Raw genomic sequence first — 27,351 nt, 5'->3', positions numbered from 1 at the left:
GGGGACTTGTTTTTGAAACGTAAACAAAATCTTCATTTTATAGCAGCTAGGCGAAAAGCTTTAGCATACAACCTGGTGGACAAGTTCGGCCATGTCCCAAGGATGTAAATAACGTCTTTTCAAATCAATTTGGGATCTCGGGGTTTAGATTACGACTACGACTACCAAGCTGTATGTAGCCATTACGTTCAAGTTTTCTTCCTGTTGTATTGCCACGTTTTAAAACAAGTCCCCTTCTACTGTAGATTTTTAGAAGAATCCCACAACTCTGTTTTACTGTTAAGATCTAAAAATGTTGTGTGGACTCAGAAACTTCACCCAACTTTCAACAGGCATGAGGACAAGTAGATCATTATTTAATCTTCATTTTTGGGTGAACCTTTTAAGGGTGAGTTTAATCAAGTCAAATTGTTTAAAGAGCACACATACTGTACTGATGTGCTGAAAAAATAGAATACATTTAAAGGTGCATTATGTAAGATTTTAGTTGAAAACATGCAAAAATGTGTGATCACCAGAATGTGACAAAGGTCCCTATTGTTTTTGTAGTGACAACTTTTTTGTCACTACAAAAACATGATCACATTTTTCACTGCCTGATCATACCCCAAAGCTCACCAAACTTTGACTATAGGTCACACGTGTCGGAAATTTATAGGATCTATTGTTGTTGTGAATTTCCACCATTAGGTGGCGCTATAATCAAGGAAAGAGCCTTTTGGCTTATAACTCACATATACTTTATCGCACATTGAAAAACCTCATATCCACATATTCCCTGAATTCTGCTGTATCCCGCCCATTTCCGCCTGCATGTTTTTCCGCAATTTCGCAAAATGTCGCAAACCTACTTTTTCAAACTGATATTTCAAAGAATACTCAAGTTATTAAATAACAACTTCCTGCAGATTTCGTTCCAAACAGGAAGTGTTGCATATCTCCACATTGGTAGGTCGGATTAACACGAACCCTGTACAGTTATTACTAATGCCCTCCTGATGATAGCTGATGACAGGTGTTACCAGGGGACTCTATAGCGCCCCCTGGAATATTAAAAATCCAAGCCCTGCCTCCTACATGCACATACATGAATGACATTCGGTATGCATATGTATCATGACCAGATGCACAAAAAACATCAAGGGTATCAAACAGTAGCCCCATTTACACTGGCTTTTGGGAGCGGCTTTAGCACGCCAATTCCCCGCCTCCGTCTCAGTGTGAATCTCTCGGAGGCAGCAAGGAGTGAAATTTCGCTCCGGTGCTGATCCACCTCCAGAGGTAGTATCAGGGCAGTATTACTGGAGAACCAAACCAGTGTGAACAGATAAGCCGGCTTCGTGCATCGGGGGCATGTCGATCGGACCGTCGTTAACTACACCGGTCCTTCACTACACCGGTCCTTCACTACACCGGTCCTTCACTCAACTTAATACAGAGAAATTTCCCACAAAGCAAAGTTACATGACCAAAAAAAAGTAACACAGTAACTCTAACTGTCTTTGGCAACTTATATGAGGAAAAAAATACCGCAGATATACGTGGAGAAGCGTCCGTTCTCCCGCCCATCCTACCGACCCTTTGTCTGCCCGAAAAACAGCATCTGTCACCGGCAAAAAACTTTAACTCACCGAGTGTTTGTGATGAAAATAAACACCTTGATAAAACACAGACATCATCATCATGACGTGTACCCTCATGCCTCTTTAGGAGCCACTGTGCCGGCTTTCTTTGTGAATTCATGGCGGTTCATCTATAAGGCGGTGCTGCTTCGCTCTGTGTGAATCACCATTGGCGGAGAATTGGCGAGCTGCGGCTGCGGCTTTTATACATCTTCTCCTGTGCGAATGGGGCTTGTCACTCCAACAGGAAGTCGGCCATTTTGATTCAAAGTTCCCATTTCACCCCATTTTGATCCATTTCCATGCCTTGTGCTCTAACAAAATCCTGCCACAGACTTCCAATTCACTCACTATCATCCTCAGACCTTGAAGATGAAAAGTGATCAAAAGCTTTCGCCTACGTCAAACATGATGGGTGTCATGGTGCGGTCCATTTTCATGCTTTGCCATAAAGCATCAAGTCCTTATAACTTCACCATACATGTTCCCATGTACACCGAATTCATCACACATGTATACGATGTCGCCCTGAATACCTCCATGCATCAATACTGTGTCATATCCGTAGCGTCACCTACTGGACACAGGAATTCAGACAAACATCCTATTTTCACGACAAATATAGGTTTTTTTCTCCATATCATACACTACAAGATGACATGCAACTAAAAGGTGAACGCACCCTCCGACAACGCCGCCGCCCAACTCGCGTGGACTGCCAGTCAATAATCAAAACATAACTGACCACAAATTACTTTGAGGGATTTTTCACCTGTAGTCCATTTTGTATTTATCGAGATTGTAGGGAGGTCTACTGACTTCGGTGTGCATTATTTCATGGGAGCAGGCCACCCAATGATAAAGGAACGGCTTCCTCAACTGGCGACAGCAGCATGCCCCGACATGCGTGGACTGTGAGGGCCTGTTCATTGCTGCTTGCAGCTTTAATTATATATTGCACCTCTTTAAGTGACCAAAAGAAAAATAAGAAAGTTTGTCCAAGTAACAGAAGAAATGTGGACGGGCTGTAATTGTGATTGCCTTTGTATTTTGGGGCACAGTGGAATCAACTGTTTGAACATTGTTTTACTGCTGTATGGATGTTGCTGGATGGCTGCTGCTGCTGCTGCTGCTGCTGGAGGGCGCGGTGTGATTTGTCAGGGGTCATATAATCTCATAACATCTGCTCATAAACTTTGTTTGTCCTGCGGCAGCAGCACAATCTGATGTCAGAGTTGAACAGGTACGCACGCCAAGGCCAAATGTCGGGCCCCGACGGATCAATGGCAGATCGATGGCTGTCTCTGCTCCAAAATCATGTTGGTGCAAGTGTATGTTTGGGCAGGAGCTGATATAACAAGGAGTTTGATTAGACTGGATGAGAGCCAGACACTTTTCAACTGCGGCTGCTCCCATCATCATCATCATCATCATCTTCCTCTGTTGCTAAACAGATGCACAGCACGACAAATGTGGTTTGGCAGTTGGCATTCTCCCTCCACTCAGGCAATTAGAGGAGCCAGAGCCAGCAAGCCAGACCTTAGCCATTAAGTGTGTGTGTGTGTGTGTGTGTGTGTACCAAGGTGATGTGCTTTAAGGCTAAAGGAAACTATTTCCTCTCCCCACAGCAACAGGCATGGATCAAAGTAATTGGACAGTTCGGTTCACACTCCAAAGCCTTGTGTGTGCATACGAGAGTGTGTGTGTGTGTGTGTTTGTTGTGTGTGTATTCTCTGCCTCCCAGACCTGCCTCCACACACATCTTTTTAACACACACACTCAATAACATATTTTTCTCTCTCTACGTTTGTGTTGAATAAAACATGGCAGTAAAAGTGTGTCAAAGTCTTGCTCAGTACAGAGGTAGCAGGATGGAAGGTTTCTGCTCCAACATTAGATCAGATAGAAAAGTGTGTGCGTGTGCCTCCCTCTGTCAGCGCCATGCACAGATGTAATTGTGGGCAGTTTGGGTGTTTTGATCCTTGTCTCCCGGATCACACGGGCTGTCGTTCTCCTCCTCTGTCTTTTTTCGGCTTTCCCTCCCACTCAGAACCATCTACCAGACGCACACGAGACATGCCTAATTAACGCTTCCTCACACAGTAGATCCGTCTCTCTAAGGGGGGGAGGATGGCCACAGAAATGAGAGAACAAGGGTAATGGATGGGAGAGAAGTGGAGGAAGACATTACTTAATGGACAAGGGAGGTTATTACACGAGGTGATCAAAAGGGGAATAGAAAAGAAAAGGAGGCATTAAAGAAATGGACGGGTCGCTCCACTGATCAGCGAGGCTGAGTCCCCCTCATGAACTTTACTGTGTGTTTTTTCTCCGATAACACACAGATGTGATGAAAAAGGAGCGGGCGGGGGCGGCAAAGTGGGGAGTCTAAAATTTGCTGATGGACTGATGTTAATTTCCTTTTATTCCTTCATCTCTCCCATTAGTAGCATCTCGGGAAACTGGGACAACATAGTCCCTCTGAAGTTAAAACACACCCTTCCCGAATGCAGATAGAGCCCAAAATGCGCAAAACACACACATGAACACACACACGCGCTCCAACCACAGAGAATGCAGTCGTGGATCTGTGTGGTCTCCTATTTACTGATGCGATAGAGGATAAGAGGGAAATTACCAGCTGAAGGTGGTCTGCGTTTTCATCCAGATTAGACACACACATGTTTGTACGTCTATATTTCTGAGGACTCTCATTTACATAATGTATCCCGAGCCCCTACACAACAAACTTGGTTTCTAGCTCTTTAGGAGGGCGACTGCAAGTCTTTAGAAAAAAAAGTTGTTAAAAGCGGTTTGTGGTTCCAGAGGGAGCGGCAGGAAATCTGATAAATTGCATTTGGTGATGTCACTTGGTTGCAGCTACAAGTGAAATGAAAAAAACTAAATAAAGGAAATCTGGCGGTGTGGAGTTAGAAAGACATGAGCAGATCTCTGTAGCCCGCTCCTCAACTCTGTTTGAGTCCAGCAGCTTGGAGGCTTCATTAGCCGCTACCAGCAGAGCAAATCTCAAATGTAGGTTTGACAAGGAAGACAAATATCTGTGGTTCTGCTGCACCTATTTTTAATCTTTTTGGTCTTTTTAGAGGTGGGATACTAAATCAGTGGACTACTCCTTTAACCATCTCAACTAAATGACAAATACCTCACTGTAAAATGAAGCCTAATTCTAGCCTAAACCTGAAAGTCGAGTTGAAATGAAAAATTACCCTTTAATACTTTCAGACCACATCCCTTGTCATATTGATGCAAGAATGTATTAGCTTTAGGTAAAATGTTATCTGTGACAGCTTCAGATTATATAAAAGGTATTTTTGTGGACTGCTTTAGCAACAACATGGAGCGTATAATGGGCTTTGTCTCTCTGTCACTGACTAATATCATACCGCTGCCTACTTCTAAATGTTCAAACTCCTCCCAATGTTATGTTCCACCTGCATGTCCTGTTTCGAAAATACATCATGATATGGAAGCTACATACCAGCATTGACAAATCTATCTAAACTATCATACCTAATGCTTAAAATTATTGTATTTTGGGGAGATTTATTGTTTCCTGAATACAGCATATCTTTGTGAGACACTTCAAGCACCACCTCAGAGTCTTTTTGAACGAGTGAAAAGAGGTGAGGATCAATATTTTGCTATCATGATCATGTCTGGGAAGTAACTAAAACATGACAGTGTATACTGAAACCAGCTGCTAATGTAAGCATTGCAAAACAGTTAATTATGAGAAATTGTGCCTTTTTCGGCATTATTGATCATACGTCGTTCAGAAGATCGTACAAATTATTGCACAAATAAGGTCACTATCATACATCTGACAACGCTATTTGCCGTTTCATCTGGACATTGACACCAGGTCTTAACCAAAATGCCCTTTGAAGGTCCAGTCCGAAGTGAGAAGTGGGCAAAATGTCACCCCAAAGGTCTAAAACTCATGCTGGTTCACACAAGATGACATGCAAGTAATAACACACAGGATCAACTCTCGGGTTTCCCTCCACCCTGCAAGCCTTCTTGCCTCAGTGTGAAATACATTTTCTATTCAATAGCATTGAATATTGTGCCTCCCGATCAATTTAATTGCGCTCACTCACACACATACACACACACTCTCTCTCCTTCCCGTTCATATGTTGGGAGGAGCCGGCGTGTCAGCTTGGAGAGGTAATTATTTGCTTGGCCAGTCTGAGCCTGTTCTGAGTCTCAAGGACGGACTTGCCTGCAGCTACAGTACAAACCAACACTCTGATTACACAACGGAAACAACCAGTGAGAGTGTGTGTAGAAGCGTGTGTGTTTGTGCGCATGTGATGTATGGGCCGTGACTTGAATGAAAGTCTGTCCTTGTGTTTTTATGTGTATGCATGCAGAATGTATAGTAGGTGTATCTTTTTTTCTAGAGCTGTGTGTATGTGTGTGTGTGTTTGCGCGTGTGTGTGTGTGTGTGTGTGTGTTTGTGTGTGTGTGTGTGTGGGTGGGTGCATGGGCATACGCACACAAGTCATGATGCGTGTGTGCCTGTGAGCTTATATAGAACAATGGCTCTTGTAGCGTCGTCCCTGCAGGTCTACACCTCAGGGAATCACAGCCGCTGTGCCACCATTACACACACAAACATACACATACACACACACACATTCCCCTGGTGTCACAGTATAATAGCAGGGAAGGCGTGCAGGAAATTGAGGTTCGGAAGGCGATTGGGGAGAATAGGGGGGAGCGCGGGTGGCGAGGAAAGGAGGGAGGAGAAGGGTTCAAACTGTGTGTAGGGAGGAAAAAGAAGACAGAGAAGAGTGAGCAAAAAGAGAGAAAGATAACAGAGAGCGAGGTTGGAAGGAGGCCATTGGAGGACGAACATCATTCATGAGAGATGAGCTGATCATCACAGACGGGCCAGACAGATAATGTTTCACTTTCTGGCCCCATAAAATCTTTTACGACAGCTCTCCCTGGATGACTGCTACCTGTTTTTATTTGGCTCTGTATTTGTATTTGTGTGTGTGTGTGTGTGTGTGTGTGTGCGTGTCTGTGTATGTGTGTAGTTGAATCCTTATAAAGTACAAAGTGTGCATAAATGGGATTGCATGCTACCGATGGTGTGTGTGTATGTGTGCTTCTGTGCATGCATGACTGCATGTGTGAATACATAAACAGGACGATTATCGGGTGTGAAGAGAGTGTGAATAGGATTTCATGGTGTCATTTTCTTGCCTGCCTGTCTGTGTTTATGTGTGTGCGTGTGTGTGTGTGTGTGTTCAGAGAAACGTACAGTCATAAAGCTGTGCCAGGGAGTTTTGAGTGATAGCCTTGGACCACCACAGCCAGGAGACCAATAACAGTAGGCGGCTCAAGGAGGCTCCTGCCAAGTGACCAATGATTAGATCCAACCGAAGGAGACCAGAGCTGAATGGCCCGTCATTCCTCAGCTTCATTCGCCCTCAGAGCCCCATTCCCAGCCTCCCCCAGAAACAGGACGGCGTTTCCATTGTGAGTGTTGCAGAAATGCTTGGGTTCAGAGTTCTTTGCAGGACTCCAACTCTGGTTGGAAATTTAAAATGAAGCATTATGAAGTTATCCAGAGATCCCCTTACAGGAGACATATTATTCAAATTTTCAGGTTCATGATTTTATTTTGGGTTGCTATAGTTTTACTGAATAGTTTTACTTGCTTTAGTGCTCAATAAACACATCAGTTTACTCATACTGTCCAGTGCTGCAGCTCTGTATTCGACCTCTGTCTGAAAGGTTTTAGCTCCTGTCTCTTTAAGGCCCCACCTCCCAAATACCCAGTCTCCTCTGGTTGGTCAGCTCACACAGGGCTGAGCCAGCACCAGTAACAACAACAGATCAGCTGCTTCAAATCAGTTCTTCCGTACTAAACTAGTTTCAAAGCATAAAATTTGAGTTTTTGTTAGTGTGGACTAACTTTCAACATCTTTAACATTTACAAGAAGACATATAAAACACTGAGAGATGGGTGAAAAAAAGAAAAAGTATAATAGGTCTCCTTTAACTCTGGGACTTTTAAACTCAAACAGCCTGAAACAACACATGAAATGCCTTCTCTCAAAGGCTGATGTAGACACATTATCATTCTTGATGGGTAGATACAAACCTGCAGCAGGGAGCGTGGCCAAATGTGTCTCCTGATGCATTTAATGCTTAGAGAAGAATAAGGTCAGTCAATCAATATGCAAAACAGTTCTACAAATTAATATTTTAGTTGGAGTTGAGACAAAAAGCAAGAATTTCCACACACTGGAGCTTGTTTATTTAAAACATGCACAAGCTTTTGATCAGAGCGATTCTGCAGGGACTTTAACTGGCAACAGGCAAGTTTTTAGTTTTATCGTATCATAAAGGAGTAAATGTTGACTGCACAGTGTAAGGACTATAGCATAATGGCACCATCAACATTTAGATCACTTTCACTATGCAAATTTTGACAGCCACTGCGCACGAAATCTCACGTGAAAATGAAGGCTGAGTTGCGATCCAGAGTGGCAGCCTGCTACCATTTCCATCTGCCTTCACATCTCCATTATAGAGTCACACATTTGCATGCAATTAATTCCTCTGCCGGTAGTTCTGCACAGCTGCTCTCTTGTTGTTAGCAGTGCTGACTCATGCATGTGTGAGCTGACCAATTAGAGCAGACTAGATATATGAGGGCAAGGGCCTTAAAGAAACAGGAAACGCTAAACAGAATGTTTCAGACAGAGGGGGTGGGGATATAGAGCTGCTGCATGAAAAAACTGATGTGTTTTGAGCACTTAAGCATGTTAACCTATTCTAGTAGCCATCCAAAAAGAAATTATGAACCTACAAATGAGCATAATACAACTCGTTTAAGTAAAGGCTTTGAAAAGACAGGACAAGAACATAAAACATATTAACATTATTTACATTACATGTGATAACGCTCCAAATTGAAAATGTTCTTCAGTGTGAAAATAATGTGTTTGTGTAGTGTACAGTGCTCTGTGAACATGGATAGTGTCCATTTTTAAAAGAGAGTCTGTTTGGGGTCGGGCTCTTTTGTTGGTATTTTGACCAAAGTTTCCAATTCATCCTGAACAGCTCAGTGTGTACCTGGTTCACCGTGACATTTTGCTCCCCTGCTCTGACCCGTTGTTATTTCTTTGCCTTAATGATACAGCGCCTGCTTGTTTTCATGCCTGCCTGCAGACTCGGCTTGTGTGCGTGTATTGACTTTTGCAGTATTGATCAGATAGAGCAGCGGGGTGGTCCCGCACTCAGTTGTCAGTACATCCTGAAACTGAAGAAAAGCCCTGTGTTTCTGGGAATCTGGCAAACAAAAGCGGTAGAAGTTAAATCGGCCATGTTCATCGTCTCCGCTCAGTCTTTTATTTGTGGATAAAATGAGTCTCAACGCCTGGTTGTAAAGGTCCGTGAGACCAATTTATGAGTAACACATCTCCCGTCTGTGTAATTCACAAACTGACCTCGGCTGTTTGACTTATTGATTTCTGTTAGAGTGGGGCTCCTAAAGTATCCCTCCTGTCCTGTTGGTGGTACTCCATCCAGAACGCACTGTGTTCCGGCTCTGTGGCTCCGGCTCATCCTTTGGTCCTCCAGAGGTTGCTGCAGAAGAAGGTTAGGAAGGCTCTGGCTGACGGGTCTGCTGCTGGGTGCCCCGGGCGCCTGGATGGGATGGCTCCCACAGGACCCGCTCCCACTGATCATTACTGTCTATGAATAGCTGCTGCATTGCAGATGGAGGGAAAAGAGGGAGGTGAAGGACAGGAAGGAGGTGTAGTAATGGGTGGAGAAAAGCAATGGTTTGTGGAGAAACGAGAAAAGGGGAATCATGCTGTGTGTGTGTGTGTGTGTGGTTAGGGACAAGTGAGATTTTATTTTCAAGGACACTCTGGTCCCCCGCTGTAGTGATCTGAAGTAATGGTGGCTATCTTTCTGTTTTAAATATCTGCTTGAACAACAAATCATCACGTCAGCATACTGCAGCCGGGTTTATAAACAAAGTGTGATTGTTTGGCGGCAATAAGACGCAGAGAGACCTGTGCTCGGAGGAGTGAGTGAAGACAGCCAGACAGGGTAGACATGAAGATGATAAAGAGGATGTGTCCACCGCCTCATTACATTTCAGAGTCTTTGATTAACATGTAATGATTGCTGTTGTCTGTGCACCCACGCTAAAACGAAGGCACATTTTTTTGAAGGAGGATATTGCATTTATTTACTCCCTGGAGACGGTGCTAACCAAGACCAAAAAAAACGACTAAATGTCTAATCCCAACCCTAATACTAATCTTAACCAGAAGCCAAGTCACAACTCATGAGGATGTACTTTCTGAGGTAAATCTTCATGTGGCTGTATGAACAACTGTATAAACCATCAGCATGATCATATCTAATAACAGTCTTCCTCCATATTACTCTGACCTAGCCTTAGTTCACTGTACATATAAGATCCTGGATTAGAATGTTGTCATTATTTCACACCAGAATCAGCAGCAACTTGTTTTAAAAACTGGAGACTGAGCTGAGGGAAAGCAAAGTATTCTCATTTGTTAGTTATTGTTAGCTATTTTCAACAGATTTTTAAACTAGGCCAGACAAAATGGACCATTTGAAAAAATGATAGGGACATGCAAGTGTCCCCAGTTTAAATGACACCTATGCTCGTGAGGATGTACTTTTTGAGGTGAGTCCTCATGGCTGTGTGAACAAGTGAGTAATACATAATACAATTATGGCTTGTTTATTAACATGACTCTTCATTAACAGTCGTAAATATTTACGATATATTTGTTTCACCCACAACCCATGGATACTTATTTTGCAATGTTATGAAATGCAAAAATCTTTCCATTGTAGAAGCTAGAACAAGTACATTTTTGGAGTGTTTGCCTTAAATATTGATAACTGAGCAACATTTCAGTTCGGGCTGTCACACTAACGGATTGTCAAAGGATGATTCTCATGGCCAGAAGAACTCACGGTAACAATATTATTGTGGTATTTATAGAAATTTTGACAAAGAAATGCTGTCGTTTATTATATATTTTGTCTTTTTTTGTCAAATTACTAACATTTGTTATACAAATACTTTAACAAAGCAAAACCGGAAAGAAACAGAAATACTTTAAGAGCTGCTGGATTATTTTCAGGGTATTAAATTGTATTTTGTGAATATCACGGTTATTGTCAGTAATGGTTAGGAGTCACACCCCTAGTTTGAGTCAGACTTCAAGCATTCATTGGTCCAATTCTCAATTGCCTCTTTTCTTCATTTAATGTGATGGTTAACTCAGTATCTTTGATTTTCTGACTTTCTCTTACAGGTCTAAACAGAAAAGCTTGTAGACTTATAGCCTGTAGGCCGCATATGCTGTTTGCAAACAGACTGGCTGATGTTAGAGATTGATTCATATCTGGCCTGTTGAGTAATGGTTATGATGATAATGATGATGAAGATGAAGATGAAGATGATGATAATGATCATTCCTCTCTGCTTCAACATGCCTGTGGCCTGTGTTGCATTATTTGGCAGAAATGTGACATTAATTTGTCCTTGTGGTGAATGTTTGTGGTTTGGTTTGAGCATGAAAAAAGGCTTTGGCACTGACGGTAAAACTCTGTAGCCCTCCTCCCTCCCTCCCTCTCTGTTCATATACTCTCCATACTCCGCTCACTACCTTCCAGTCGCGGTTACCGGGCGTGCGGTTGCCAGGAGAGACGCTCGGTCAGTACAGTGCGCAGCTTTAACGGCAGAGCGGCTCGGGCTCTCCCCCGCCATTTCCTCGTGCCGAGCCCTGGAATGTCGAGCAGCGGCTCGGGCTCTTCCTCGCGGAAGGAGTTCGACGTGAAGCAGATCCTCAGGATCCGATGGAGGTGGTTCGGTCACCCCGCGGTCCCTCCGCCTCACTCCCCGCCGCTGGGAGACTACTTCGCCGGGAGGAGGACGGGCGGCAGCTCCGGGGACGGACCTTCAGTTAGCGGCTGTGGCAGTCCGAATTCAGGCAGCATAAACCCCGGTGCGGGGAGTCACGGCGGGCTGGTGGTCAGCGGCAGCGCTGGGTCTAACCTGTGTAACGTTAACGGCAGCAACAGAAAGTTTGCTGATCCGGCGGGGAGTCGGAGCGGTCCGGGGGGGGGCGGCAGCTGGAGCGACGGGGAGCTCCTGTCCCCGCTCCTTCAGCCAGCCAGAGTGCAGGAGCTCCGTCGCGGGGCTGTCGTGGGTCTCCCCCCCGCCTCGTCGTCGCTCCCGGCCGCTGACGAGCATGGAGCCACCGGGCGAAGCTCCCGTGGCTCCGCTGGTACCCGAGCCTTCCGCTCATGTGGGGGCTGAGGAGGAGGCGGCGGCGGCGGCAGCTGGAGCGGGAGCGTCGGGCACTGAAGATAACATCCATCCGGAAACTGACTCCAGCTCCTGCAGGTATGAGGAGGAGAGGAAGGAGGCAGAAGTTTAAATGTCTGCTTTGCGACCTTGTAGCTGAAACTCAACTTAAAAACACACTCGTACAAAGTTAGAGCAAGTGAGGAGTGTCTTCACTGGTTGAGTTAGCTCACAGTTAATGGAGGGTAAAGTAGTGTTTTGACCATTTTATGAATCATTGTGCTTTATCACTGTAAGCAAGCTTTACTTCCTCAATCAAGTAAATTTTTTCAATCAAGTTATTCACCTTCACAATGTCAGAAAACAGTGAAAAATATCCATTATCGTCCTTTTACTGTCTTGATATTCAGTTTACTAAGCAAAGAAATCAGATGTACCACATTAAAGAAGCTGGAATCAAAGAATTGAGTTGAGAATGTTCTTTTTGTCTTAAATATTACCCACATCAATTAATCGTTTGCTGATTAATTTAAGGGTTGACTACGAATCAATTAATAATTGCAGCTGGAGCTGTTAATCACATTTTAACCACTTGGTTCTAAATAACTGGCTTTTCATTTTGTCACTTTGGTATTGTCATCATTACTGCTGGGCAGGTGGAAATTGTGATTGTGCTCCTACTGAAAAAATAGAAAAAATGGGTGATTCACCAAACAAGAGGCTGCTCAGACAGTGCAGTAGTTGAGGGCCACACATTACATACAGACAGTAAGAGGGAGAGGGAAAATGATGGCTTAGTACCTTTGGGACAGCATGTGGTCCACTGATTTCTCCCCTCAACCTCCTAATGAGGCTTCACCAACCAGAAGACACACATACACAAATGCACACTCTTGTGAATAAGGGATTTTCAGAGTCAAATTAACAATGTGACTCCAGGGCTGAGCTCCGTATGTAGCTGCATACTGCACTTGACATTTATATTGTTTTGTCTTCAGCGGCTGATTCTCCAGCTTTTTACGCACAATCTTTAATGCGCTGCATGGACATGCATGATGGAGTGTGTTGCATCAGTGGGAAAGGGCATTTAATTAATAGTTGCCATGGAGACAGCACAACAAAGCAATTAGGGCATCATAACTCCTCCTTAAGCGCATCTGCACGGACTCCCTGATTTATGTTTTTATTATGATGCAGCAGTAAATGTGATGAAGTAAAGGGAGAAATACAGACGGTGTGAATGTGTGTGTGTGTGTGTGTGTGTGTGTGTGTTTGTTTGTGTGTGTGTGTGTTTACTACACTGGCATAATGATGCATCTGAAAGCCTCCTATCATGCTCTGCGTTCCCAAGACACACATCAGAAAAAATAAATGATTCATAGGACACGCACACGCACACATGCACACTCACACTTTTAAAACAGCTTTCAGGAGGAGCAAATGCAGGCATGATTTAAAAAACAAAAAAACAAAAAAAAACAATTAATGTCTAATGCTCTTTCATTCTGTGCCCCATTTGTTTTTGCCACGAATGTGTATGTTTGCATGCAAGTGGCGGAAAGAAGGAGAGATTAATGGTTTTGAAAATATCTATTGTTATGCAAGGCGTGATGTCACATCTTCAGTGATGATAGAAGTCTGGCAGCGCTTACACAGGAAATTACTTCTGTTTAATAGTAATGCACGCAAACACAAGCCTCATTAGCATAGACGAAGGAGGAATATGATGTGCATATGAGCGGATCTTCAGTATGCATTGTTCATATAGCCATGTCCTTGCACATGCATGGTTGCCATACCAACACAGACATAAGTGTATGCAGCATACATGTGCAGCTCCCCGCATGTATGTTTTTTAATTTGTGTGTGTGTGTGTTTCTATATGCTGTTCACCCCCTCCCTCTGAGAGCTACTGGTTACAGTATGATACTCCAAGAGTGGCAGAATCCCAGATGGGATCATGGGAAGGGATGCGTATGGAATCCCAGAGTGGCTGAAGGCTCGCCTCCACTGATCTCCTCCTCTCCCTTTTTTCTTTCTCACCCCACCCAGCTTCACCCCCTTTAATCCTGGTGTGCCTCCCTTACTCTCTCTCTCTCCCTTTCCTTCTCTGTCTCCCTCTCGCCCTCCCTCTGTCCCGTGTTCGTCTCTGCCCACCCTTGTCCATTCATTTGCCCTCTCTTTTTTTCTCCCTCTAATGTGTGTGGGAAACAGAAGCGTTTGTATGTGTGTCACGGAGGGTGTAACATGTGACCAGGCAGGCTCCGTGGCTGCATGATCACATCGTATATCAGCTTACAGAACTAAGTTTCATTTGCATTAGCCATTAGCCTACGGGCTAATCAGGCTAGATAGTTAATCACAAGGGAGTGTGTGTGCAAATGAGTAAGAGAGAAAGAGAGCGAGGCAGGGAGAGAGACACTGAATGGCAGCTGTGTGCGTGTCCTTGCCTGGTGCAGGGGTTTAAAAAATCTGGCTGCATGGTGTTGATTCGCCCCAGACACACACTCTCTTTCTCCTCTCCCTCTGTTTCTCTCTCGGTCCATGTTGAGTGCCTGCCAGGCTCAATTAAGGGGACTGGAAGGCAGCGTTCCCCCACTTCAAAGCCATCTCCTTTGGCAGTATTTAGCCACACCATTCGTCTACATACACACTCACATGCGCTAGCCAAAAAGCCTCCTTGGAGGGTTAGAGCGGGATAGGGAAGAGAGGAAACCGAGGCAGAGATGGATGTTGGGATGATGGGATGAGGTGGGATGAAGTGAGTGATGGATTAGTTTAAGATGTTAAAGTGAGGACGGGAGACAGATGTAGAGGTGTAGAGGACAGAGGGAGGATGACACATCAGCAGCAGCACAAAATCCTGAATGTGTACAGTACACACACAGTGTACGCAACTTCCAGCAGCATATTCTTATAACTTTTTCTAAGAGATTATGAGATTATTTTTTAATTCAATAAGCCCCAAAATTAAAGTTGGCCTCAGAGTGCCTTAAGCTGTTTGGGTTTTTTCTGGAATACTTGCTGGCAGCAGAAGAGGAAGTAACCAATGACATTTAATACCTTTAAGATGATATTGTGAATTCATTAACAAACAACAGAAACACAATTTGCATCCGTCTTGTTCCTGCATGGCTGCTCTTTTAGTGTCTTTCTTTTAGCTCTGTTTCTTTTCTAGTTTGCTAGATGAACTAGTTATGAACTTAGTCGGTCTGCCGTTCAGTGCTTAGCAGGTAGTGTACTGTCAATTTACCCTAGATTGTCTTGCATGAAACACTGAAGACTATGCTGATGAGAGTGAACCAAAACAATTAAGTTGTTGGACGGAAGATTAAAACAACAAGGTCATGGTAACTGCTTTTATCTGATGATAGTTGATAGTCCAGAAATAGCAATTAACAATATTGCTGTCATTTTAAGACCATTGTTTGCCACTGATAAAATGGTAAAATAATAGCATTATAATACATATACATAATTTAAAATTGCAATCAACTCTTCATTCTTAAATCGCTGGACATTGGAATTGGAACGTGAAACACATATTAAAATATCCTAATTACGTAAAACAAATAAAAAAACACAATGAAAACAATACATTAAATGGATTGTGTTAAGGCTGCTGTAAGCGTTGTTTATGAAGCCTCAGCCTCTTTATGAAGTTCTCTGTCCTGATTGGATAACGTGGACAGGGATACTAGAACATTTGTTTTCTCTTTAACTGCATGAGTGGGAGGAGGTTACTGACCAAACACAGTAATGCATGTTGTATTATAAAGCTATTTGATACTTATTTTAATAAAACAATGTCACTTACAGCAGCTTTAACATGATTGCATTTGAACAGGCAATTTCGATGTCAGCAAAAATGGCCACTGGAATCAATAATGTAAGATAAGATATGTACCATAGTGTAATTATCATGACAGGCTTAACAATGGGCTGGAGGACACACAAATGCTCCAATATCATAACTGATATCAAAACTCCACAATAAAACCCTTAAATGGGAAAACATAAACATAACAGAGGACAAACAAAGTTGCACATATGAATTAGATTTTAAATAAATTCCAGAATGAAGACACACTATTGATGCACACGAGAATGTCTTCAGACTAATTTTAGATAATTTAAAATCACATTGTGTAGTCACATTTTCCAGTGCCTTGCATGCTCTCTGTTTATATGTTCGAGAATATGCATGTGGAAAATTGCAATTTAGGACAATTTGCAAGAAACCCCCCTCCCACGCACACACACACACGCATTATTCCACATCCCTAGAAGAGTGTGATTTCTCGACAATGTAGAGTTGAAAAATTATTCATCCTTGGAGTATCAGTTCATTTCTTATCGCTTTGTGCTGTAGGGCCAGTTCTGCCATTTCTGCTGTTAAATTAAAAATGGAAGAAGAGCTCTGGCTCTCATAAATTAAAAGCTGGTTTGGGAGCCGTGATGGCTGATGATTCACAGGGTAGCCATACTTCGGTGCTTGTCTTTGATCAACACTCATGCTCTCACACACCTCATCAGCTCAGACTGGAAGAATAAGACATAACAGCCTTGGGCTTCAACACTCCCATCAGCGGAGAGCTTGTGTTGAAGCCATCCTGGCTCAAAACGCTGCTTCATTTCCCATTGTTGGTATAGATACAAGGAAACTAGTTGCCATTAGGGAGCAGAGTAAATTACTGCATATCCTATGGGCTCGTCTCCCACAGCTATTTAATTGGCAGCTTCTCTTTTAAGTGGGCTAAATTTATCTGGCCATTTACTCCTAGTAATTGGACCATTAAAGAGCTTTTGTCTGCTTCTGGCGACATACAGTAACCCTGTTGGAAAAGTGACGCGAAAGCGTGTGAGGGAATGGCACAAGGAAAACACGGAGCAGCTGGCACGGCTCCCTCTACACATCTGTCTCTTTGTCTTGAACAAAAGAGAATGAACATCAACACATGCACTCAATGCCTCTGTCTCCTTCTCTTTGTGTCTGTTTGTCCTTGTGTGTGTGTGTGTTCATGTGAATGCTCGTCTTTGTCTGCCCGTCACTGGCACAGGACGTCGAACAGCAGTGCCACGCTGTCCTCATGCGTGTCAATGGAGCCATGTGCATGTCCGGAGGAGTGTATGTTCACCGCTCTGTCCCACGCCGACGCCACCTTCCGCAAGATGGAGGGCTACCTGAGGTCCCGACAGCTGTGTGATGTCATCCTGGTGGCTGGAGAGAGGCGGATACCTGCACACAGGTAGGAGCAAAGATGCACATGCATTGCATTGAAGATGTTGAGATCTACATCATTAGGGCTCCAAATAATGTTTTTTCTCATTATCAAATAATGTCATAGTTATGTTTTCGATGAATTAATCACTTATTTGAGCCAAAAAAGATTGCCAGTCAGAAATTGTTAATAATCCCCATTTTCTCAATTTCCCAGAGCCAAGGTGATGTGTTTGATTTGCATTTTTTGTCTGACTAACAGTCCCAAACCCATAGATAAAGAGAAAAGCAGCAAATTCTCAGATTTGAAAAGGTGTAAACAGTCAGTGGTCTTCTTTTGACCACTGACATCCTGAAATACACCTGGAAGTGATCAGGATAATTCCACAACATCTTTATCAGCAGATGAAACAGGATTGGATGGACTTAGTAAGCTAATGTCTTTTCCATTTCTCTGAAAGTGAAAACCACGAAACCATCTTCACTATTGACGACTCTATTTCGTATTGTGAACACATACTGCACATATGACACTCACAACACATACTGCACATATGACACTCACAGCACATACTGCACATGTGACACTCACAACACATATTGCACACACAAGGCACTGTTAGGAAAGAATCTTTCACAAACACACACACACACAGCAGAGCCACAGTCACACTCATAAAAGTGCCTTTTATTTTTGTAGTCTCTCTGTGCGACACATAGTCAACTGAGCCTCTGAATCATGCATCACACACGCACACACACACACACGCATACACACACACACTAACATGACTGTCACCCACCTCATAGCCCCTTACTTTTACACTGATCTGTTGCTGTTGCTCTCTGGGCATGAGGCCACTGGTGTAGCAGCAGCAGGGTCCATCTGCACGAGGATGAGATTGGGGGGGGGGCTCCTCCATCAGCAGGAAGACTCCTTTTCTCACTGTCTTCCACTTCTGCCTCATTTCATGTAGTCATCAAGGCACAGATGGTGACAAACAAAAGACCCTGCTGTACGAGAATCCTAATGGTGTGTGTGAAAGAGTGTGTTGGCATCTGAAGTTGTGTGTTTTGTGTGTATGTGTGTGTGCGTGCCGGCAAGGGGGTGGTAGAGTAAGACATCGTTGTTTGGAAGTGGTTGTTTTGCTTGCAATTGATTTATTGTACGTGTAGGATAAAGGAGCTTTTCTGGGAACAAAACATACACCCTCTCTCTCTCTTCCTCTCTCTCCATCTTACATGTACACACAAATAAAAGCTCTCCACATGCTGAATAGGCCACTTGGATTGTATGTAGCTGCAAATTTCTTGTGGAGTTTGTTGCAAGCAGCACAGTTTCAGCAAAGCTCTACTGTATATGCACTTTAAAAAAGTAGAGCATAATTAGATGCTATGTTTTGCTCTGGGGCTACTGTACCCTACAGAAATACATTACCCTGCAAATCTATTTTTGTACCCCCATATGAACACTACCTTAACTGACTTTAGGAAATATACCTTTAGTTGAGTTACTTTCATGTTCTGTTATTTTAGATCCTGTGCATCCTGGACCCATTGTGTTCATAATATGGTTCTTGTTTGTTTTTAGTTCGACAAGACAAAGATATGCTGGCATCTCCGTGAGGCTGCAGTGAGCTTTGAGCTAAATGAAAATGTCAGCATGCTAACATGCTCACATGACAATAAGGGCTGTACCAAATGTATTTTTAGAGAGAGAGAGAGAGAGAGAGAGAGAGAGAGAGTGGGATGAAGTCCCACCCCTTCTGGTGTGTCCCGTGGGACCATATAACCGGAAAAAAATTGTACAGCTGTAAATATGAAGATAGTGTTGGACAAATTAAATATTTAGCCCAAATTTCATGAGAATCCATTCGATATTTGAGCTATTAACTCAGACCTACAAATGTGAACCTCATGGTAGTCATGCAGGAAAAGTCATAGGATAAGGATAACTGGAAACCTGTTGCTGGCTTTCACCATGTCAGAGGATCACCAAGGTCATAAGGAAACATCTTCCAGGGAATATGAATTTTGAATATAAAGATATAATGGAAATTCATTTAATATTAATAGATATTTCAGTCCGGACCAAAGTGGTGACTGACTGCAAACTGACATTCTGCCATCCCTAGAGCCGCACCATTAGCAAGGCATGGCTCATGTACTTCTCTTATACCTCTAGTTGTGAGTCTGTATAGGGAAAATTCGTAACAGTTGAGCAAGTCTCTTCTTACCAGCCTCCTGTTGTTTTCCCCTCTCTGTTTTTCCATTACTGTATATCTGCACCGAGCAGCACATCCACACTCAAACACAAACAGACTCGCAGTGTTCAGTTTCCAGCTCATGCCCTTCTTTCCTGAGTCCAACTCGCCTGTTTCCTGCTCTCCTCACTCTGGCATTTTGTCTACTCTGTGCTCTTTCCATTACAGTGTGACACTGCTTGCCATGTCTCTGTCTTCAGCACAGTGTGTGTGTAAATAACCTGCTGCTGTATATAGCCTGTGTCGCTCATTGCGAGTCAGACAGAGACCCACATGAAAAATTTAGGAGTCAAAATGCTGTGTGTGTGTGTGTGTGTGTGTGTGTGTGTGTGTGTGTGTGTGTGTGCGTGCATGCGTGTTTGTATGTGTGTGTGCCAGAGAGAGAGATAAGAAAGACATACCCAACTGGCAGAGCAACTTCCTGCTGACTATGGTGTATTTTGACATCTTTGTCTGTAAAACACACACATACACACACACCACTCTTCTCTGCTTCAGGCTATCTGTCAAGGTCCCAGTGTCACACTCAGTAATGAGATTACTGCATGAACATGTGCATAACACATATACACATGAATACAGATTTAAGTCTGTTGACCCTGAGGTAAAACACACACTCAACAGTGGATACAGACAGTCAGCAGAACATTGTACACAGACACAAAGCCATTTTAACATATGGAGCTTTAACATGACCCCTTCACGTATCCCCAGCCATATTAAGATCAGGACATTACCCTGCAGTGATCCGGAGGACTACTGTATATGTCACTGTCATTTTGCATCCATTAGTTGGTCACCACCTCATTTACGAAAGACATCTCCAAGAGCAAAGAACGAAAACTCAGCATAAGATATTAAGCAGCGAGTACTTCCTGTTGCTTTTTTAATGCCTTCAAGTTTGTGTGTGTGTTTAACTTCACAGTGACATAAAAGGGTAATGGATTGTTGCGGTGGCGAATTAATTAACTGTCTTTTCACCAGTGACCTTTAGATAATTCCTCTCCGTCCTTCATTTGGCTCGCTCTCCATTATGCCAGACAGTATATCTTCTTTCTCAGACTCTCTCGCCTCTAAATTTTACATTGACCTTATATTAAGCACATAACTCTTGCTCCCTCTTTCTCATTCTTTCCCTCTCGCCCATGAGCTCAGCTGCTGTGATTGACACATGCAAATTGAATAATCTCCTCTCTGGCTGCATGGATTGGCATGTCTTTTATAGTGCATGCCAGGACTTGATCTGGCAAGGGTTGTGTCTTCTTTTATATTGTTTTGTGTGGACACATCTGCACAGAACAATAGACGTTTTTTACATGAAAGGGTAATGTAACCAAGGTTTCACACGATCCGCAGGGAATAGACACGGGTCAGGTGGTGAACACGGCTCATGTAATTTTTTCTTATTCTTTTGCTTCTTGTTTTTTTCAGACAGTATAATTATAAGCCATGAGATGTGTGACCGCCTCGTTAAAATGCAACAATGTCAGAAAAGCTCCGGGCCCCTTATGGCATCTGTGTGTACATTGCACTGCATCTTTTCTAAATAACGGTTTAGATTCACATAATCCAGGGATCTTCTAATATGGCAGTGGTTTTAAAGATTAAATAACTCCAAACAAATGAATGATTTGAGGTCAGTCTCCCTTCTGTCACTGCCCTTAATATTACATGTTTCGAAACTTGACTCTTGTGAGGGAAATTTTGCTCCACTGCAGTTTGACTACCAGGCTTTTAAACATCTGAGGACACTGAGCTCTTTATCCTCAACAATATGCTCACCGTGCACAAACATCTGGAGATGCCTCAGGCTTATGCCAGGCTTTTGTTTGTACAGTTTGCTTGTAGATCTAACAACATCTCTTCAGAGAGAAGTCAAGATGAGTCCCGTTTGGAGGGGGATTTATTTCTTTAGGGGAAATCAGGCAATTTAATATTTAATATTACACGCACTAGTGAGTGATTTTAATTATGCCTGGTGTGCGTACATGGAGGACTTTCTTTCCCTCCATCACAGTTATAATTACAGTCCATTTATTTACTGTTATTCAGCACACTAGCCGGTCCTCACATAACTGATTGGAGAGATAGAAGGCACTTTAATTACAAACTGGCATGATTCTCTGTTTATTCAGACATTAGACCTACATATAAGGTTTCTATCAGATTAACTTGAAGGGCTATGAAATGGGCCTATGTCTAAATCTAATGAATAATGAATCTAACAAGTGTGTCAGGCAATGAACAGAATAAAGAATAGCAGTCAGGTAGCATAAAAGACTCATCAGTCTTGTTTGTATGAGTGAAAAATGTCCCTTGTGACGACGCTGTGAGGCCTTCTGGTTTATGTTCTAAGAAACCACAGACGTATGTGACTCAGGGTCGTTTGTTCCAACTTGTCTGTCGTGGTTACATATAGATTAAGCTCTTTTTCGCACCATGACGATATATACTTTCCACCTTAAAACATTCTTTCCATTCCTTGTAGACGATTGTTGATTTATTCCAAAACACATATCTATTGTGATCATCAGTCATGCAACTGCAGACTTTCCACAAGCTAAGTATACACACGTCGTGGTAGTCAATTCAGCTTCCGTTTACCGACAGGTCAGATGCATCAGATACAGCTGTCTGCATCAACATACTTAATACAGCTTCAGCTGTTGCTTTATATGTATGACACAGTCAAAATTGTTTTGCAACTTTATTTCTTGTTTCGAAATTGCAATATCCAAATCGCAGGAGTCACAATTTTTTAATAAAGGTTAAATGTGTCATAGAGGGATTTCAGTCACTGTTTAATCATCAGACAAGCACTTCATGTGGAGCACACTGATACCTTCATAGTGCCTTGTGTGTGTGCCTACTCTTATTTACATGTAATTACGTATTTATTTACATCATGATCATGATGTGTGTTGTCTCGTTGTGTCAGCATCTCCAGGCTGCTGTTTCCCTCTGTTCCCTCTTTACCCTTTAAGTTGAAACCTGTCCTGTCAGCAAGGTCAAAGTACTCTGTTCCTCCGTCACAGCCGTCCATCCTCTCTGACTGATGCCTGACACTCTCTCCCCTCACAGACTGGTCCTCTCATCCGTGTCAGACTACTTCGCGGCCATGTTCACCAGTGATGTGAGGGAGGCCAAGCAAGAAGAGGTGAAGATGGAAGGAGTAGACCCGGATGCATTGTGGGTCCTGGTGCAGTATGCATACACAGGTACACAGACACACTGATTGCATTTTTTGGAAAAAAGATCAATACATACTGTCAGAGTCCTCAACTTTTAATAGAAAGTATCAAACATTGCACTGGGTGACATGTTCTTTTCATTATAAGTTCTTGTTGTGTGTGATTTAAACATGCATTTGCATCTTTATTCCTGGTGACAATCGTTTAAAATCTGTGATGAGAAATTAAATTAAAATGTATCATTGGGTGCACCTAAATTATGTGCTTGGTTTAAAATATATTTTTTGGGATAAAAGCCTTGCTGACAGACATTTGAAAACCATTCCGGCTATTGTGGCTGCATGTGGAGTATATTTTTGTAATTCCTCCAACATTGTAAACAGTGGAAAATCCTGAAGAGGTGGAATTCACTCCTTGTGGGATTTGTTTTGGATTAAAAAGAAAAAAAAAGTGAAAAAGATCCCGAGGTCAGCAGCCATCACGTTTTCTATACTGACTCAATGGATTCATTTTGGTCTCAGTTGTATAAAAAAATCTCAGACACACTAACATATTGCCATTCCTTCTCCTCCTCCTCCTCTCTCCAGGCCGTCTCGAGTTGAGGGAGGACACCATTGAGTCTCTGCTGTCTGCCTCCTGCCTACTCCAGTTGTCATCTGTGGTTCAGGCCTGCTGTTCGTTCCTCATGAAGCAGCTCCACCCCTCCAACTGTCTGGGTATCCGCTCCTACGCCGACGCCCAGGGCTGCAATGACCTGCAGAGGGCTGCTCATGCTTACACCATGGTGGGTACAGCTCCAGTTATCGTAGCGCTGCTGCCAGAAAATGAATGAAACTTGGGAAAAGGTAGATGATGACGTAGATTCAGGTAGCCCACAGGTGATGTGAGTTTCATTGCATATAGGAACAATAAACATAATCTCGCTCTCCTTTCCCCTGTCAGACTTTGGTCATTTTTTCCAGCTTTCATGTTATTCTTGGTAACACATTGGTTCCTCGTTCTGAACGCTTAACACACCATTCTCGCCATAATGGCTGTTTCAGCACATGGTTGCTATGGTGACTATGAAATAGCTCCTCCATCGGCTTGATTATTCTTTTTCTTTTCTGTTTCTCTCTTGTCTTTACGGGCCTTTTTTCTCCCAGCCTGCCTCCCTCTGTGTGTGTGTCAGTGTCAATGTTCGTCTGATTCTCACTTTCTCTCTCTCTCTGTTTCCCTCTAAGTGGATTATTGTGAAACTTTAATCTGCGGTAATTATGTCGTGGAGGTGGTTTTATCTGGGTGTGACTGTCTGCCTGTGTCTGTAATTCACTCACACGCACATACTTATTCACACACTCATGCACAGCTCACAAGGTTATTAAGGACGTAATGTGTAGGAACTGTACAATAGAGGATGCAGAGAGAAGTTTGGATTCTTCTTGATTTTTGTTTTTTTATTTTAAATGTCTTACATGAGAATCACATCACATTCACATGTTGCATGTTTTTCCTCCCATTTTCTAATCTCTGCAAAAATTCTTTCCCTCAAAAGTGACGGAAAAGATGAACCAAAAACACAAATGAGAAAGAAGGAAACATGTCTGTAATAGCTACAACAACAACAACAACAACCATAATCACAATTGCCATCACCTTCCTTATGTCACAGTTACTAAGCATAACGTAGGCTGTGTGTCTTTGTTTAAGTGTCTCATTTTTGTTTGTGCAACATCCACAGTCAATCCCCACTAAAACTGAAATTATTAGTCAGAAATTGAATTTAAATCAAATTAATTATATCACAGCCATTCTCTGGTTCCAACTTTTTAACTGAGGAATGTCTAATGATAGTGAACAAAAATAAATTTGAAAAGGTCACCTTGTGCTTTAGAAAGTTGCGATGGACATTTGTAACTATTTTTGAATGTTTTAAAGACCAAGCACTCAATCGATTAATTAAAAATATTTCACCAGATGAATCATAATGAAAATGATATTTCGCTGCAGCTCTGCTCTTTGTTTTTCAAGCAGCCTCTCCATCTCCACTAAATCACTCCAACCTTCTCTCATCCAGACCCTTTTTTCTTCGGCTTTTCATCTATCTTCCTCTGACCTTTCTCAAGCCTTCATTTCCTTCCTTATTTCCCCTCTCCTTCCAGCCTTCGACCCATTTCCTCTTACACTCATATCTTCCTATAATTCTTTTCCGCCTCTTCTTTCCTTTTTCCATCCCCAATTCATTATTCATTCGTCTTGTGAGACTAATCTGACTCTTCCCTTCCCTATTCTTATACCCGTTTCATCTCCACCAGGAGCACTTTTTGGAGGTGGTGGGAGGCCAGGAGTTCCTCCTGCTCCCAGTGGAGGAGATGGAGAAGCTGCTCACGTCCGATGATGTTAACGTGCCAGATGAGGAAACCGTAGTTACCTCTTTGCTTACGTGGGTCGCTCATGACTCCGTCACGCGGGAACGCCACCTACCCCTGCTGCTGGCTCACATCCGACTGCCACTGCTGCAGCCACAGGTGAGCTCTGCAGAGAACTCGCATTTCGTATTGCAGTAACTGTTTTATTTAAGCGGCTATAATAATTTTTTTCAAAATTATAAGGTGAAAACAATGTGAAAGGGATGGCTTGCAATGATGATCAGACAATTATCATCTGAATCTGCAGCTCCCCTCGGCTTAATGGAGCTTTACGGAGAGTTTGATTGGCTCCCTTTTTTGATTCACTCTCACTGCTCTCATTCTGCCATTTTGGGCTGAAGCCAGCTCTAAAAAATGACATTAAACTTTCTGTTTAGCACTATATTAAAGACAGAGAGTTAGTGAACTAGCTGGTGAACATAGTGGAGCATTTAGCAGCTGGAGAGCCAGATCTTGGAGTAGAGGGTCGGAGACCAAAAGAGAGCAAAAAAACAAGTGAAAAATTTGTTTGAATTTCTTCTGATACTATTGATAAGGTTGGTGTATCAATTCAATAAATCCCTATGATTGATAATCAGTAAAGGTACCTCCTTTCCCCTCAATCTGTTCCTTTCCCCTCTGTCTACCCTGTTGTCTCTTTTTGTCTCTCACACGATTAAATCAGTTAAATGGGCAATAATGAATCTGAGAGGCAAGTGATGAAAAGCTTAATTACAAACACTAACAAGAGCACATTAGTTATCTGCTGTGTTCATGAGGTTGTTATCCATTTTTCTGTGTGAATAAATATTGCAGGAGATTTGTTGTTCACGTCTTAACGTCTCTCACAGGAAAAGAGTTTGTATAAATCTTCCTGCTCGTGATTCAACTGGTCATTTTCCACTCACTCTCCACTTTAGGCAATTAGAGAGACTATAGCCATTACACTAACCGTAGCTCACAACCATTATGTTGTCAGGTGTGTGCTTGTGTGTATCTGAGCGTGTGTTTGAGTCCGCACGCTCTTTCTCCTCCTCTCTTGTCTTCCTAGCTCTTGTAGCAAGGACTCTGATTGGTAAGTTTATATGCGAGGCAGAACCTCAGTTACTGCCCAGGGCGTTGGATGCACTCGCACACAGAAAGACGCACACACACACGCTTGCAACCTTAATTAAGTGTGATATCTCTCTTAACTGCAGCCAAATTATCTGTTCTCTTCATCTCCCTCATAAGTCATTTCCCTCACTATATATAAAGAAACTGTAAAGATAAAACTCCCCTTGTGGCTCTCCCCTCCGCCTCCTCCTCTTTCCATCTTCCCCTGCCTGCGTCTATACATCTCCCAGGTTTTGCTCAGTATGAACACCTCAGATATATGGCTTTGCCCTGGTCAGCTGAAATCACAAGTAGCTGTAACATGTAATCAGGGGAGAAGATGGATGGCAGGGAGGTAAAGCAGAGGAACGGCACCAGAGCAGAGAGAGAAACAGCGCCACAGACATAAAGCTGGTGGGGTTGATTCAACCTTTAACAGTGTGTCACCCACCACCACCACCACCATGTCACGCTGACAAATGAATCACCAGTCAGCAACATCATGAGCTCTGCCAACAGAACGACATATAAACCTCACGCAGACAAGCAATCAATATTCATCAACCAATTAGTCAGCCCTCTATCTAGGCGATTACTCATCAAGAGGATGTCAGTGCACCAAATTAATACCTTTAATCCTTTCTCCTCATCACCAGTGTCACACACAAACAGACAGGCACACTTGGTCTTATTTTCTCAGAGGAGCATCTGTGGGCCGTTAATCGGACGGATTTAAAGGGCATTAAGTGTGTGTGGGTGTCCTCATCAACAATCCTTGATTAATGTGCTGATTATTTTCTTGACTAATTGCTTTCAAAAATAGCAAAGAAATGTTTAAAAATATCCCATTGCAGTTTGCTTGTTCCTTAATGATCCACGTCACCCATTTATCAAGGCAAACATAAAAAATATCTGTTTGCCTGACATTGTTTGAAAAGTATAATTACCACATTAAAATACTTAAAATTATATGTATTCTTTGTCCCACATTAAAAATTCCAGTATATATGAATAGGAAAATATTTTTCACTTTTCAGGTTTAATGGCTGGAACTAAGATGTTTCCGACCTCACTGTGAAGTCTGTTTGCAGTGTAGGCTCCACCAGTGTATGCTGAACATTGGACCCAAATCTATTTCCAAATTTTTTGTTATGACGTAAATCATGCTCATAGACATGCCTCTTAAAATCAGATTATCAGTGAGCACAGAGACATTTTTAATG

At 42.8% G+C, this 27,351-nt stretch overlaps 1 protein-coding gene across 1 annotated transcript in view; it reads left to right on the top strand.

The window, feature by feature from the left end:
* Positions 1–11,213: 11,213 nt before the first annotated feature.
* Positions 11,214–27,351, top strand: part of klhl5 (kelch-like family member 5) — a 28,946-nt gene continuing 12,808 nt past the window's right edge. The window contains 6 exon segments of the mRNA XM_030424780.1: positions 11,214–11,781; positions 11,783–12,069; positions 17,031–17,219; positions 22,537–22,673; positions 23,234–23,430; positions 24,941–25,153. Of these exon segments, the coding sequence (XP_030280640.1) occupies positions 11,452–11,781; positions 11,783–12,069; positions 17,031–17,219; positions 22,537–22,673; positions 23,234–23,430; positions 24,941–25,153 (1,353 nt within the window). The 5' untranslated portion in view covers positions 11,214–11,451.

The sequence above is a fragment of the Sparus aurata genome, chromosome 1 (genome assembly GCF_900880675.1).
Source record: "Sparus aurata chromosome 1, fSpaAur1.1, whole genome shotgun sequence".
In the NCBI taxonomy this organism is placed as follows: domain Eukaryota; kingdom Metazoa; phylum Chordata; class Actinopteri; order Spariformes; family Sparidae; genus Sparus; species Sparus aurata.
The sequence above is the reverse complement of the archived record's forward strand: the minus strand, read 5'-3'. Positions and strand labels throughout refer to the sequence as shown.